This window comes from Epinephelus moara, chromosome 21, assembly GCF_006386435.1.
Source record: "Epinephelus moara isolate mb chromosome 21, YSFRI_EMoa_1.0, whole genome shotgun sequence".
NCBI classification, from domain to species: Eukaryota; Metazoa; Chordata; class Actinopteri; order Perciformes; family Serranidae; genus Epinephelus; species Epinephelus moara.
In genome coordinates this window covers 11212741-11226270 of record NC_065526.1, presented here as the reverse complement: position 1 = coordinate 11226270, position 13530 = coordinate 11212741, and the positions used below count along the sequence as shown (strand labels likewise).

At 42.6% G+C, this 13530-nt stretch overlaps 1 protein-coding gene across 4 annotated transcripts in view; it reads right to left on the bottom strand.

Moving 5' to 3' along the window:
* The window catches only part of yeats2 (YEATS domain containing 2), a 35640-nt gene extending 26573 nt beyond the window's left edge, over positions 1–9067 (bottom strand). For 2 of the 4 annotated variants that reach the window (XM_050032882.1, XM_050032886.1), the window contains exons 1-10: positions 8892–9067; positions 8340–8445; positions 8124–8221; positions 7893–7985; positions 7563–7796; positions 7321–7439; positions 4684–4845; positions 2524–2635; positions 1997–2041; positions 1739–1907 (exon numbers count right to left, since the gene is read on the bottom strand). In XM_050032882.1, coding sequence (XP_049888839.1) covers positions 1739–1907; positions 1997–2041; positions 2524–2635; positions 4684–4845; positions 7321–7439; positions 7563–7796; positions 7893–7985; positions 8124–8221; positions 8340–8439 — 1132 coding nt within the window. In that variant the 5' untranslated portion in view covers positions 8440–8445; positions 8892–9067. Of the gene's footprint in view, positions 1–1738; positions 1908–1996; positions 2042–2523; positions 2636–4683; positions 4846–7320; positions 7440–7562; positions 7797–7892; positions 7986–8123; positions 8222–8339; positions 8446–8719; positions 8822–8891 lie in introns of those variants that run through there. The other 2 variants (XM_050032883.1, XM_050032884.1) reach the window with 2 other exon arrangements.
* Positions 9068–13530: the final 4463 nt, after the last annotated feature.

Genomic DNA, 13530 nt, shown 5'->3' with positions numbered 1-13530 from the left:
ATAAGTAAAGAACAGTCCCTAAAGTGCGGTGAGGTTTGTGGACACAAAGAGAGAAATGTGAACGGCTCGTTTCTCCTCTGATACGCCACATACTGTGTGCCGCCATGGCTCGGCTGTTCAGGTACTTTTGGGCAGTCATGACAACAAGTTATTCACCTGGAGCTGGACTTCTCTGTCGCCGGTAAGCCGTTATAATGCGCTGCCGTATTTGACAGGAATATGTATTCCTGTCCGTGTCTGTGACCCCCGTTCAACCCACAACCATTCGCCGTTTCGTTTCTGCTGCTGGTTGAAACCTGTACTCACACAGCGTGCTGAATGATTTATTTTGCCCGCACAAAACTATTTTTAGTCGCAAATGCCAGTGCGTTGACGGACGGAGTAAAATATCGCCACACTGCCGACATTTTACTCCGTCCGTCACCGCACGCTGTTTGATTGCGTTATCAAAACACGCCGCTATTATTCAACCTTGCTTTTCACTTATTCCACCGAATACCGAATGTGTGTTTTTTTTTGCAATATTCGGCCGAATATATTCGGTGCATCCCTAAATAGGAGCCTTCCCCCACTCCCCCATCCCCTCACCGCTGCTCTCCTCACTACACTGGCTGCTGCGCTGTGCAAGTGCACAGATGTCTCAGAGCGGTGGTGGTGCATTTGCAAAATAAATGTTTTGAAGGAGCAGCAGCGGCGGCAATAATTTAGCAGTGGCATGCCGCTGCTGCTAAATGAATGTAGCGGAAACACTGCACTGTGTAAGCTGCTTTTATAGTTGGAAGAAGTCATCAAGATAGTTAGAAGTAGCAATACTCCCAAACAGGGGCAGAGGCATTTTTCTTTTTTACTAGTCCTGCAACATTACCCCCACCACTTGTAGTCAGCATCTTTCCCAGCTCAGCCTGTTCCACCCATGGACTGTATATGAAGATGGGCGACACATCTCCACTTACCCCTACTGTACAGAAGTGAAGCTAAAATATCTATGATACGACCGCTGCCATCTTGTTCTGGGGACATAATTCGAAGCCAGAGTCTGTGCAGTAGCGACCCCGGCGTATCAAGTTTTCCAACCATACACTCATCTGACCGATGGCGAGCAGCACCACTGAATACGAGCCTACCAATTGGCTCACACAGTTGCCAATCATGTTGTTAAATCCCTTTTTATAGCATTAAATAACCAAACTTATCAGGAAAACGAACTCTTCATTTTTGGGGAGCTGTCATGTCGTCCATCTTTATATACAGTCAATAGTTCCACCAGTAGAGACCGACCTCCAGTGGCACATGCTGTGCACTACATTGCCTCAATACAGCATTTCCGTATCAGTTTAATAGAAAGAGCAGCATCTGTCTTTTTGATGGTATTGAAAATCATGCCTTCAGGATCTTTCTCACAAAATCAAATTGTGTGCATCTCTGAGGCCTAACAAATGTGTTTAAAAACATGTTCCTCTTGTGACATTTGCAGAGCCAATTTTGTAAATATTCCTAATCCTACACGCACGTTTACTAGCCAGCAGTCATCTTCCGCACTGCCTGTGTTACAGCAAAGCAGCATAAAACCAGTGGACTGTGTATCACATCAACTGCATTCCTGTGGGTCTTAATGCACATGTGCGATACAAACAAAATGGGTACTTGCTTATAAAAACACTTCTCCACAGTTTTAATAGTGGTCAAAAACTCTAAAGATGACCTTTAACTTTCCTAGTCGATGTTTCTGTGTGCGTACCTTTGTCTACGCTGGGATCATGTGAGATGGGAGAACTGGAGCGTCCATAACTTTGAGCCAGGGAGGACACCAACGTGGGGCTGGCTGCTCTGTGAGTCACCTTGGAGGAAGAGGGCTGAGGGATGTAGTCCTCCCCAAGAGAGTTCCTATGGAGCTCCACATCAACCACCTGGAACAAATATAGCTTATCGTCAGAGTGAAGCTCTGAGACAAAAAAAAAAGTCACTGCAGGAAGCAGAGCGAACATTTATAACTTACAGTCTCTGCTCCGAGTGTCTGCAGCCCAGTGTACGTTCTGTCCAACTGTGGGAAAAGAACAGATAGCGTGAATTGAAAACTTCTATGGAGTTTCAATTATAAAGTAGAGTGAGTTGGATATTTGAATTATAAATGCTTTCTCATTATAATGACTAAATCAAATTACTTTAAAACTCTCATTAGGTTTTATTGTCAAACTGTATTCACAGTATGCCTGAAGCAACGTAGCTACTGACTATGCCCAAGTTTTCTGTCACACAATACTTAACATAACATTCCCGTATTGCTTAAATTCATGGTTATGTGTCCACACCGATTAGTAAGTCAGAGTACACAAGTTTAAAGGACAATAAATGATTATCAACACCTATTTTGCAATTTACCGGTGGCAGAACACAAAGGACATCATAGACACACCGGGATGTCTATAAGACCGTCATTTAAAACTGCGTGTGGAAAAACACTGTGTCTCAGTCTAAAGAGGAAAAACAAGCCGACATATGTTTTGGTCCATGATGTGGTCTGACCTTTAGCTGGTGGATGATGTCAATGCGTTTGTTGCGGGGGTCTTTGAAGTGGATCTGGATCCTCACAGGAAACTCGCCCCAACCACGACGTGTTAAATGAAAGGGAGGCTCACTGAGAACAAACACATTCAAAAAGCGTCATGTTAAGTCATCAAAATACAAATCTGGAGGGAGAACAGCCATCGAGTATGCAGCATGACGACTTTGTAATTAAAAAACAAACTGGTTTTTGACATAGACGGAGTTAATACACTGTTAAAATCAATGACTTGCAGGTCTCTCATCTTCTCCCCATTTGAAGCTGATCTGACTGCTGGTGTGTGTACTGTATGTGCATGCATACTGTGTCTATTCAAGAATACTGTATGGGTGATGCTTTTTTTGTTTTTCTTTCTTACTTTCATGCCTTCATCTACATTCAGGCTGCGTTGAGAGTCAGCACAGAGCACTGGGACTGTGTGGGGTTCACTGGGAATCAAGACTTGAGTCAGTCAGAAGGAGCTTATGAGCGGCTGCTACGGCAACGTGAGTGCCTCGTCAGCTGAAACAGCCAGGAGGCTACAGCTCAGGATAAGAATTGCTGACTGATGAAAGAGATCATTTATTCAGAAGCCACGGGCAAACTTAAATCCTTTGCCACTTTTGGAGGATAAAAACTGTACCGAGACATCTTAACCACAGAACTTAAGGCCAAAAGTTCTGCTCCTTCCAGATAACTCCTGCATGAACTGTGCGACACTCCTCGGTGCTCTGGGCTAAGGAAAACACCTAAATACGCTTGTTTTTCTATGTCACTACACCATGTAGGTGTGCCCACTATTAGTCATGTTAATGTTTACTTCCAGTCTGACTCACTGTGTGCTGAATGATGTAACAGACCCCACCTAATGATGTGTGTGTACATAATGATTATGTCTTTTCTTAGTTTGCATAAATACTAACCAACGGCAAGATTTAGCTGAAGTAAACATCACTCAGAGACAAATATTGTTTTTTACTTCCAGCTATGATTGATGGGGACTGGGCTGGATAATCTGCATCAGAAAAGATCCACAAGGGGGCACTATTTATTAAAGGATTGCCATAAATACTGCTGAGACACACACTGTGATCAGCAGACTGTTTTTACACTTAGGGATGACCTGAAAGCTGTTCCAAATTATACGCCAACTAATGATGAAGACAGTCTCTTAATCATCCAGGTGCTATTATCCAAATTGTTTTCTTACTTCCTTTGGTTTGGCAAGCGGTGCATGGAAAGAGGTGTGGCAAACTTCTAACCAAAAATAATAATATAAAGTTAGAAGTAAACATTGTGTCTAGGGCAACACGTGAGGTGAAATCTAATTGAAGCAAGTTTGTCCCCGTGTCTCTGACTTCTATTGTTGCTTGAGGTAACGACATAAGACAGCACCAAGTGCTAATTTGTATTACAAGAGAGGAGCCGTGCCTGCATCAGGTGCATGACTAAGAAGTGATTACACACACTTTAGCCATTATTTCATGTGAACTCTGGATAACGTCAGCAGAATCAGGTTTGATGTGTTTCTCTTTGACACACGTGGAACACAACAAGATGTTGACTGTGTCAGAAGAACAGTTTTCACCTACTGGAAATGCTCTGTTTGGTTTAAGAAAGGGGTGGCACCTAGCTAGAGCACGCACAAGGCAGGACATGACGCAGACTACACCAAGGTCATGAAGCTGGTTTGGTCCCAAACAACAGTCTCTTGCCATTCCTTGAATTTGTCAGACGATTTCAGAGCCAGGCCTTACTGACAGAAGTTCCCAAATCTGATCATCTCTCCAGTTAAGACATTTTTGTTGCTGTCTTTGCGTAAATGACCCTTCCTCTGAACCCTCCTTTCCAGTTTCATGTAAGCCACATTTCAGAAACATCACTAAAATACCAACTAGCTTGCTGTGAATTCTCCAGAATATCACCTCCTCTAGTCCCACATGGGCTCAATCAGACATTACAAAAACTTAACGCCAGGGAGCTGGCAGGGTTAAGTCCGTTTAATGTCCAACTGATTCAGACATTTGCGTTCGTACATACAGCTCCTCCAGGTAATGTCTAGATACTGTCATGTTTGCAGTGCATGTGCCAAAGGGGCTTTTGTCTGTCTCAAATATGCAGAAAAACAAACACACACAAACCTGACTTCCACTAGGTCGTTGGGTTTGTAGCTGGGATGCAAGAAGAACCAGACTTTCTTTACAAAGTGGTCGATGCTGGGCTCCCTCCTGGAGCCCCTGACGTACACCATCCACTTATGGGTAGACTGGTCATTTTCTTCCCGCTTATCTGGGGGAATGTACCTGGGAGGGGGAGACAACGAAGAAAAACAACCAGGAGGAATAAAGAATTAGCGCCAGTAACTGAAAAAGATAATGTGGGTAGGTAAGAACAGAGGATTAAGGGAAGACAGGCAGTATGGGTCGCGAGCAAAAGTTCGATTTAAAACACATAAATTATTAGAAATAAGTCACCCTTGAACATTTAATGCACACACTTCAAGACAGCTTTACAAATATCCTGTCAGAAAATACATGACATGATACACGAGTTGACAATCTGGGTCAGTTTAAACCAGTCTTATCCCACGTATCTTTTATTAACTGTGTATGACTGATGTGTCAAGTTTAAGCCTTCTTATTATGTACAACTATGCACTGCGGCACATGAGAAATGACTTTCCCACGTAGCCATCCGAGACATTTAGTGTGCACGAGATACATGGGCCCTGTCAATCAAGCTTTCTAGAATTAACATGTGCTTCATATTACACTGAACCGAGTGATCGCAAGGAACTGTTATCTGGATCAACTCAGGCCCTGGGGAAAATAAATGAATTAATAAAAAGGCTTTTTCAAACTGCAACAAGACTGAGCTTGTAGCAAAACCATAATATGGCTCAGCACCTCAGGTCTCACAGTCATGTGAAAACAAGACTAATTCAACAAAGGCTTTAAATATACAGAATCACACAGGTGCAAAACTGTTCAGGAAGAGACATACTGAATCTGTTTCGGGGGGGGGGGGTTATATTAAATCAAAACAACAGCCATTGCATCTAATATTCTGCATACAGATATAACACATAAACTCATTTATCTATGAGCGCTTCCTTGTAGTCTGATCAACTTTAATCGGAAGATTTTACCACTATTTTGAGTTTAACTTATTTTCTGTGCTATGCCTGCAACTCAAGGGATATGTGATACTTCAAACCATAGGTGTCTACTTGCACAAGCTGATGTCAATTTATGGCTTATAACTCATTTATAGGTTTCACATATTGTCAAACTTTTGAGATCCCTTCTAAAAATCTTAGAACAAACATCAAAAAGTATCATTAGTATCTGTGACTAACACACCTGGTTCATTGTGTTTATTTTAAGATTTATTTTGGGGCATTTATGCCTTTAGAGCAGTGTAGCATGAAAGGGGGGAGAGAGAGATAGGGGATGATGTGCAGGAAGGGGCTGCAGGTTGGAATCGCACCTGGGCTGCTGCAGCAAGGACGGAGCCTTTGTATATGGGGCGCCTGCTTTAACCACTAAGCCACCAGCGCCTCAATAGCTCATTGTTTTAAACAAGTAAATATTGAATTTCGACAGATTTGCCAAAAAACATGTATGAAATCTTGAAAGAAATTGATGAAAATAGAAAGTTTCATGTTATGTTGGGGGCGGCATGGTGATGTGGTGGTTAGCACTGTCGCCTCACAGCAAGAGGGTTCTTGGTTCGAACCCGGGTGTGGGAGCCCTTCTATGCGGAGTTTGCATGTTCTCCCTGTGTCAGCGTGGGTTTTCTCCAGGTACTCCGGCTTCCTCCCACAGTCCAAAGACATGTAGGTTGGGGATAGGTTAATTGGTGATTGGTGAATGTTGTCTGTCTCTACATGTCAGCCCTGCGATAGCCTGGCGACCTGTCCATTGTATACCCCGCCTCTCACCCAATGTCAGCTGGGATAGGCTCCAGCCCCGCCGTGACCCTCAGGAGGATAAGCGGTTAGAAAATGGATGGATGTTATGTTGGGGTTTTCAAACAGTCTGACTAATGACCCATCAACGTAAAGGCATGTCTACTTGTGATCTGAAACCTTTTCAACAGCTCATATAAAAGACGCAAAAGTTGAAAGCTATACTATGCTGGAATAGTCGTTAATGTCTGTAGACATCGCCAGCAAAAGTAAAAGCCAATCACTTATACACCCTCATTTTGGGACGAGCTCTGCCTGCTTGTGGGGTTTTGGCACTGCAACTGAGATTTCCGTAGCTATCTTTTTATCATGTCCTAACTTCACCTGCGCACTGTGCCCTGGAACGTCCAGAACTCAGCAAAATAAGAATAAGAAAATACAGGCAGAGGACAGAGTCTCTGCAGATGAATACACTGTGACACACTTCTAGTGGGTCATCAGAATCAGAACGCCTTTTGTCATTGTATCATTGTCAAAAATGATACTTCTGTAAGTTGCTGACAGTTAAAACCACATTCTGCATACATTCAACCATCCAATCCTCGCACTAATAAATAATAGACAATGAATACATGTAATAGGTAAAAAAAACTACACATAGTACGTCTGTTAATATTGCACATATAGTGTGCACATACGCCTTGAAGAAGAGGAAAAACAGACAACTGTGATTTTTGTCTTCTATAATTTAAAGCAGTCTCATGACTTCCTGAGAGGTTCCTAACCTTTAAAGACTTACTCAACATCATACTAAGTCAGAAAGATGACTTGAGTGAGTAAAACTTTTGGCTTAAGTTAGTTTACATACCTGGACACATTCCCCACTACGATTGTCTTTTTTGCATAGAGTCTAGAAGCTTCATTTCCAATAGTGTGATAGGTCACCCTCTGCTCGGATCCTAAGGCCACTGGTACGCCGAATGTGTCCTATGAGAAATAATGAAGAACATTATAGTCTTGATCAAAGATTAAAAAGATGCAAGATACTAATACCACTTTGTAATCATCAGTGAATTAATCATTGACGTCATGTTGGTCAGCTGAACTCACTTTGCCTGTATTGCGCCCTGGTCTGCGCTCCTGCCTGCTGCCATCCTCTCTCCACGCTCCCTCTCCATCCCTATCTGCTCCCTCTCCTTGTTGTGAAAGGGACTCAGACTCTGACTGGGCCAGAGATGGTGTCTCAGAGCCCTGGTTGAGAGGGGAAGAGGACCGGGATGGGGACTCCAGGAAGCGGCGGATGGCTGGATGGTTCAGCACGGCAGGGTCACTCTTTGAAGCATGCTAGAACACAGAGGAAATTGTGGTTGTTGCGACTGAACTATACAACTGCCTTAAAGCAGCTAACAGCTGTCTGGGTGTGTGTAGATGGGAACTCACCTCTGGGAGCTTTGTTACTCCAGCGTTGGCGTAGTAATTGGCCACTATGCATGCCCTTAGCTTGTCCATCATCCTCCTGGCTTCATTGAGACGCTGCAAAATAATGAGAACAATTAACCCAACATGCTCTGCTTTCTACTGTAAACATAAAAAAAAGTACAAGTCACTTTCTGTATCAATGCATTCTTTTCTGCATTAGTGAAATGAAAAAAAACTTTATCATCCAGATACCTGACTTATCACATCTATCTCATGCTCTTTGTTCTTCATCTCCAAAGAAAACTGCTCTCTGATGATGGCTTCAATCTTCTGTACTGCTGCTTCTCGGGCTGATAAGGCAGGAGGAACACATGTTCAAGTATGAAGTACTGAAGAGTACAGTTACTTGTTAGCTGTCACAACATGTAAAGCAGGTGTACTGTCTCAGGGCTCATAACATGAACTCACCATTATGTTCAGCCGCTTTGTTTCTCTTACTATTTTGGACCAGGGAAATGTCATCATAGTCGGGATCATTGCCTTCTATTTTCCTTTTAATTCCTGACATGGCTGCCTGCAAAGAAGAATATGTTAGGAAAATACATATCTAAACAGCTAACGTTAGCCTGTCACATCCATGCTCCCATAGCCAGTTGTGATGGTGCCTAGCATCGAATTAGCCGGCTAGCAAAGAAGCTAATGTCCACAGCCAACTTTAGCACTTTAGCTAGCTAGATATGCTAATATAGGTTAGCAAACCGTCTACACCTACCACTGTTTCAACCTACTACATTATTATTTGACAAACTGTAGCCTTCGGTTAAACTACTTAAAACACAATATCATACGTTACGCCACCAGACTGTGTCTCACGAACTCTGTGTGATAGAAATCCGTGCCTGTCGTTCGTGTAGCCGGCAGGGCTGTAGAGCTAGCACCCGCTAGCCTTGTTTGCTAGTTCAGCTAACGTTAGCACACATATGTAGCCACCGATTCAATCCGTTTGAAATGCGAACTTACTGGAGTTCCCTGTGCTGTGGCGAAACGTTTCTTTGTGAGGCGTGTGTTTTAATTCAGTGAAAGCATACCCTTTGCGTGTGCTATATTCATCTCACACACTTGTGTTTCAGTAATTGCTAAATCTCGAGGTGGACAAGTAAGCTAAGTGGTGGATGGTTAGCTTTGCACTTCATCAAACCGCCACCAGGGGCCACTATTCTACAAAATGGACGATGCCACTGAAGAGCAGCAGCTGAATGAATAATATGTATTTATCTTTCTGTGGTTTTGTTCACTGGAGAAAGGATGTGTGATAATATTATTTTAAAACATGACCTGTTTTACAAGCATTGGGCAGTAGCTGCTCATAAACTCATTGATAAGTGAGTATTTTATTCCACTATCATCAGCTTTTTGAGACTAATTTCAATGGGAATCCTTAAAGACATCACGTGTATGGCAAAATTATGACTATAAACAGGCACATATGCATGTTTTTACACCAGGATAGTAGCCATAGACCAAGCATACTCCACTTCTGCAAAATGATACGAGGCCAGGGGCCAGTTAATGAACACTAATTTAATTAACTACTAATATTCATCTGATAAAATGGATCAACATTAAACTGCAGATAACTCATCTTTCTTTTTAAATTATTCACTTAACTTATGAACTAAATTAACTTGGCACCAGGGTTGACACATGTATTTTACAGCCAGTGGCAGCAGCCTCACACAGCTCAGGTGTGCGCAGGGGTGTTTCTAGGATTTGAGGACATTCGGGGCTTAGCTCAGACCTCTGATGGGGTCCGGTGGATCCTCCCTGGCACTTCTTTATAAACAAGCTCTACTTTTATGTTTTTTTAAATGTACTTTGGAAAGTACAAAAAAAATCCCAGTGTGAACTACTTTGTTTTCATTGTGGATTAGAAAATGGCAGATGGGCCACCTGGCACTGTGTCACGGGCTACATTTTGCCCTCAGGTTCTGAGCTCAGTATCACTGCTATAAACCTATATGTATCACTGCTATTATTCTTATATGTCTAAGCTTGGCAGCACTGTCGGGTAGCGTGCCAAGAAAACCAACACGTGACAAGAAGTGAAACAAGTTTCTGATGAGCACATTTTACATGATCAGGGGTGGGATTAGTTCCATATGTCTTACCATCATCCAGCTCACTATCCTTTCCTCAGGCCTCAATCCTTGCCTCAGTCAAGTCCACATTATCAATAGTAAACTCTTTGTTATGCACACAGCTGAAGGCTGATGTGAGCCATACAAAAACATCAACAAGACATATTTCCTAAAGTATGTCTTACTATCATGTTGCAGTGCCTTGGCAGTGAATCGACCTGTCAGTGTAGTCCTATTCCAATCTCTGAAGAAAGAAGCACCATGCATTTGTTCATTGTCCAGTTTTTTCTTTGGTTCAAAGGTCCATGGTTTGGCCACATTTCTAAAAAAGGCTCACCTGCCAGGAGATACTTGACATGCACCCAGCATTCATCTGTTTGCATTACTATGTATGGTAGCAATAGGAAGTTCTATGCTATTCAAAAGTAGGTCAGTTTGACATGTGTAGTTTACTATCATCTGAATTAAGGCCAGAATAATTAAGCTTTCCACTGTTCCCCTGCTTATTAATTATGTCCATTTGTGGCCTGTGGGTGTGAGGTGACAGTACGCCGCCAATGCCAAGTGTCTTATAAACAAGATAAATTTATGCACTGACACAAACTTAGATAAAGGCGGAAGTGTTTTTCTGTCTCTGAGTGTGTGTGAGTAGCATGTACTTGATGAACACTACATTCTTTCTACATTGTTTAGTGTGAATGCAGAGACGCTGTGCCCATAAGGGTGAAGAATGTTTGCGGTTTTCATTAAACAAAACCATAATATGGAGAATATAAATCACAGCGTAAGACAAAACAAAAAGGCCTTATGAGTGTTTATTGCAACACGAGTTGCTCAAGCTTGAAACAGCGCGGCTGGTTTTATATACTGTTTTCTTGTTCGACACAATGGCTCGTTAAAACATCGCTGACATGATTGATTCATCTCTTGATGAAATGAAAGATTCATCAGACATATGGTCGCAGAAAGACCCCAGAGCGTATTTCTTGTTGTTGGTTGTCAACTGAAAATCTGTGGTGTCTTCATTGAAATCTGTGGTGTGGTTTGTGGTGCTGTGGGTTCAGTCGTTTAGTGTAATCACTTCTTTTCTATCTCCCACATTTTTACGGTGTGAATGTGCTGATAGTAATTTTAATGAGAATAACCAGTGATGGTTGGGTCAGCTTCATCTGTCACATCCAGTATAACGGCTGCTTTTCATCTCAATCCTCCGATTTCTTTCATACTGAGTCAAAACTTAAAGCTTGGTTTAAAAAACGAATTTTGATATCAGGACATCTCTCTCAGTTTAAAGGTCTCATATACAAATTTTCAGGTTCATACTTGTCTTTTGGGTTTCTATGTTAACATATTTACTTGTTCTGAAATTCAAAAAACACATCATTTCCCCCATATTCACCCTCTATCTGAAACGCTCCATTTAGGGCCTGTCTCTTTAAGGCCTAGTCTACTCTGATTGGTCAGTATTTTCAGGTCTTCCACATACAACAGGAAATTCAAAGGAACCCATTAAGGCTCGATTTATATCTTGTTATCTGCAGGGATAGATAGACAGAATATGACATCAGTTACAGTCAGGGCGTAAAATTAACACCCGCCAAGTGCCAATGGCGGGTAAAAAATGAGTTTGGCGTGTAAAACAAAAATACACACCCGCCAGTGGCCGATGGAAAATTTTGAATTGCATGTGGGTTTTTTATGTGCTTCGACCATTTCTGCCAGCTGTGTCCAGGGACGGTTTTTGCTATGGGCAATGTGGGCGACCGCCCAGGGTGCAATCTATGTGAGGGCGCACGAGTGCCCTCGAAAAAAACACAAAACAACGACAACAACAACAACAAAAAAACTTGCCAGTTTTCTAGACTACCGCTCCTTTCCACGTCAAGTTAGTGGAGTGGGCGCTGGGGCGCCCCTATTATCACGTTTCAACCAGCAGCAGAAAGGAAATGCAAATCCTGGAGGTTGTGGGTTGAACGGGGATCACAGACAGGAACATGGCGGAGACTCATAGTGCTCTGCGGCGAAAGATAACGGCTTACCAGTGACAGAGAAGTCCGACTCCAGGTCCAGTAATTTCCTCTTTCGNATTGATGTATTATAGAAAAGTGATTTATCTTGTTATAAATGACAAAAGGCACATCTGCCTCATTTTTGCCGTGGTATCGTGATTCTACTACTGCAGCCTTTGCCGCAAGCACACCAAAGAAACACAGAGGACAGGGTTGGATTTTCCTAAAGTTGGATTTTCATACTAAAAATGTAAGGTAATTATTTTTCGTCAAATAAGGCACAATTTTTTTATTTGGCTGGTGAAAAATATGTTTGGCCGGTAAATTTTTGGAGGTCACTAGCCAATGGCAGATGAGGTAAAATGTTAATTTTACGCCCTGGTTACAGTGATCATAATCCTTGCTTGAACGTTCCCTTGGCAATGAGTAAAACAGTCTCGAGGGTTGTCTATCAGCGGCTTGCAGTCTCTGCCCTCGCAGACTTATGTGCTGACAGTGAACTCGTCACAGTATGTATGACTGAAGTCCGCGACGGCTCAGTCCCAGAGTCCAGAGGGTGGACATTTGGATTCAGCCTTAATGCTTTACGTTTGAAAGGTTTGCAATATATAGTAGAGTTGTGACATCACAACTTCAAGGAAGTCCTGACGGCTCGTTTAGAGTCACAGATTCTGAATTTGGACTGTACACTTCTCTATGGGTTGAGCATTTTGACAGTATTTCAACACATAACAGTTTTCACAATATTTATGTCACACCAGTACCTGCTTTATATTTAAATAAGACATGGAAATCTGATTTTTTACAATAAGGGACCTTTTATATCCAAAGCTAGCACAAAGATGATCCACACAACCATTTTTATATTACAAAGTGACCATGCAGTGGAATACAGTTGTCAATGAAAGCAATATACACATTTATCTAGTGTCTCTTGTTGCAGAATTAAGAGCTTATGTGCAATTTAAAAAAAAAAAAAAAACTGTCTTGCCTCTAGTTAGTGTTTTTGCACCTGGCCCAGATGCCAGTCACGAGCTCATTGGCAACCCCTCCCTCTAGGTCTGGCTCCAGAAGCGGGCCCTGGTGTCCCCACACCAGGCAAGGTACTCTCTCCGAATGTGCCGTTTCATCGTGGTCTTCTTGAACTGCTCTTAGTCTGGGCCCTCTCCTGGGACCACTTTGCTTTGGGAGACCCTACTAGGAACGATTAGCCTTGCACAACATGGCGCCCAGGATCACAGGGACACAGGAACCCCTACACCACGTTAAGGTGGCGATTCTTAGAGGGGTAAAGGCAAGACATTTTTTCTCCCAGGAGGCGCATTGCCGGAGAGGGACGTCTGGGATGCTCTGGTTGGCCTGCTGCCCCCGTGACCCGGCTTCAGATAAGCGTTTGAGAATGGATGGATGGATGGATGGATGGATGTCTTGCCTCAAAACTCTAGACTTTCTTTAATATTTTTCACAAACATACATTCTTACACCATCTTACTGATAAAACAGGCCCCAAGT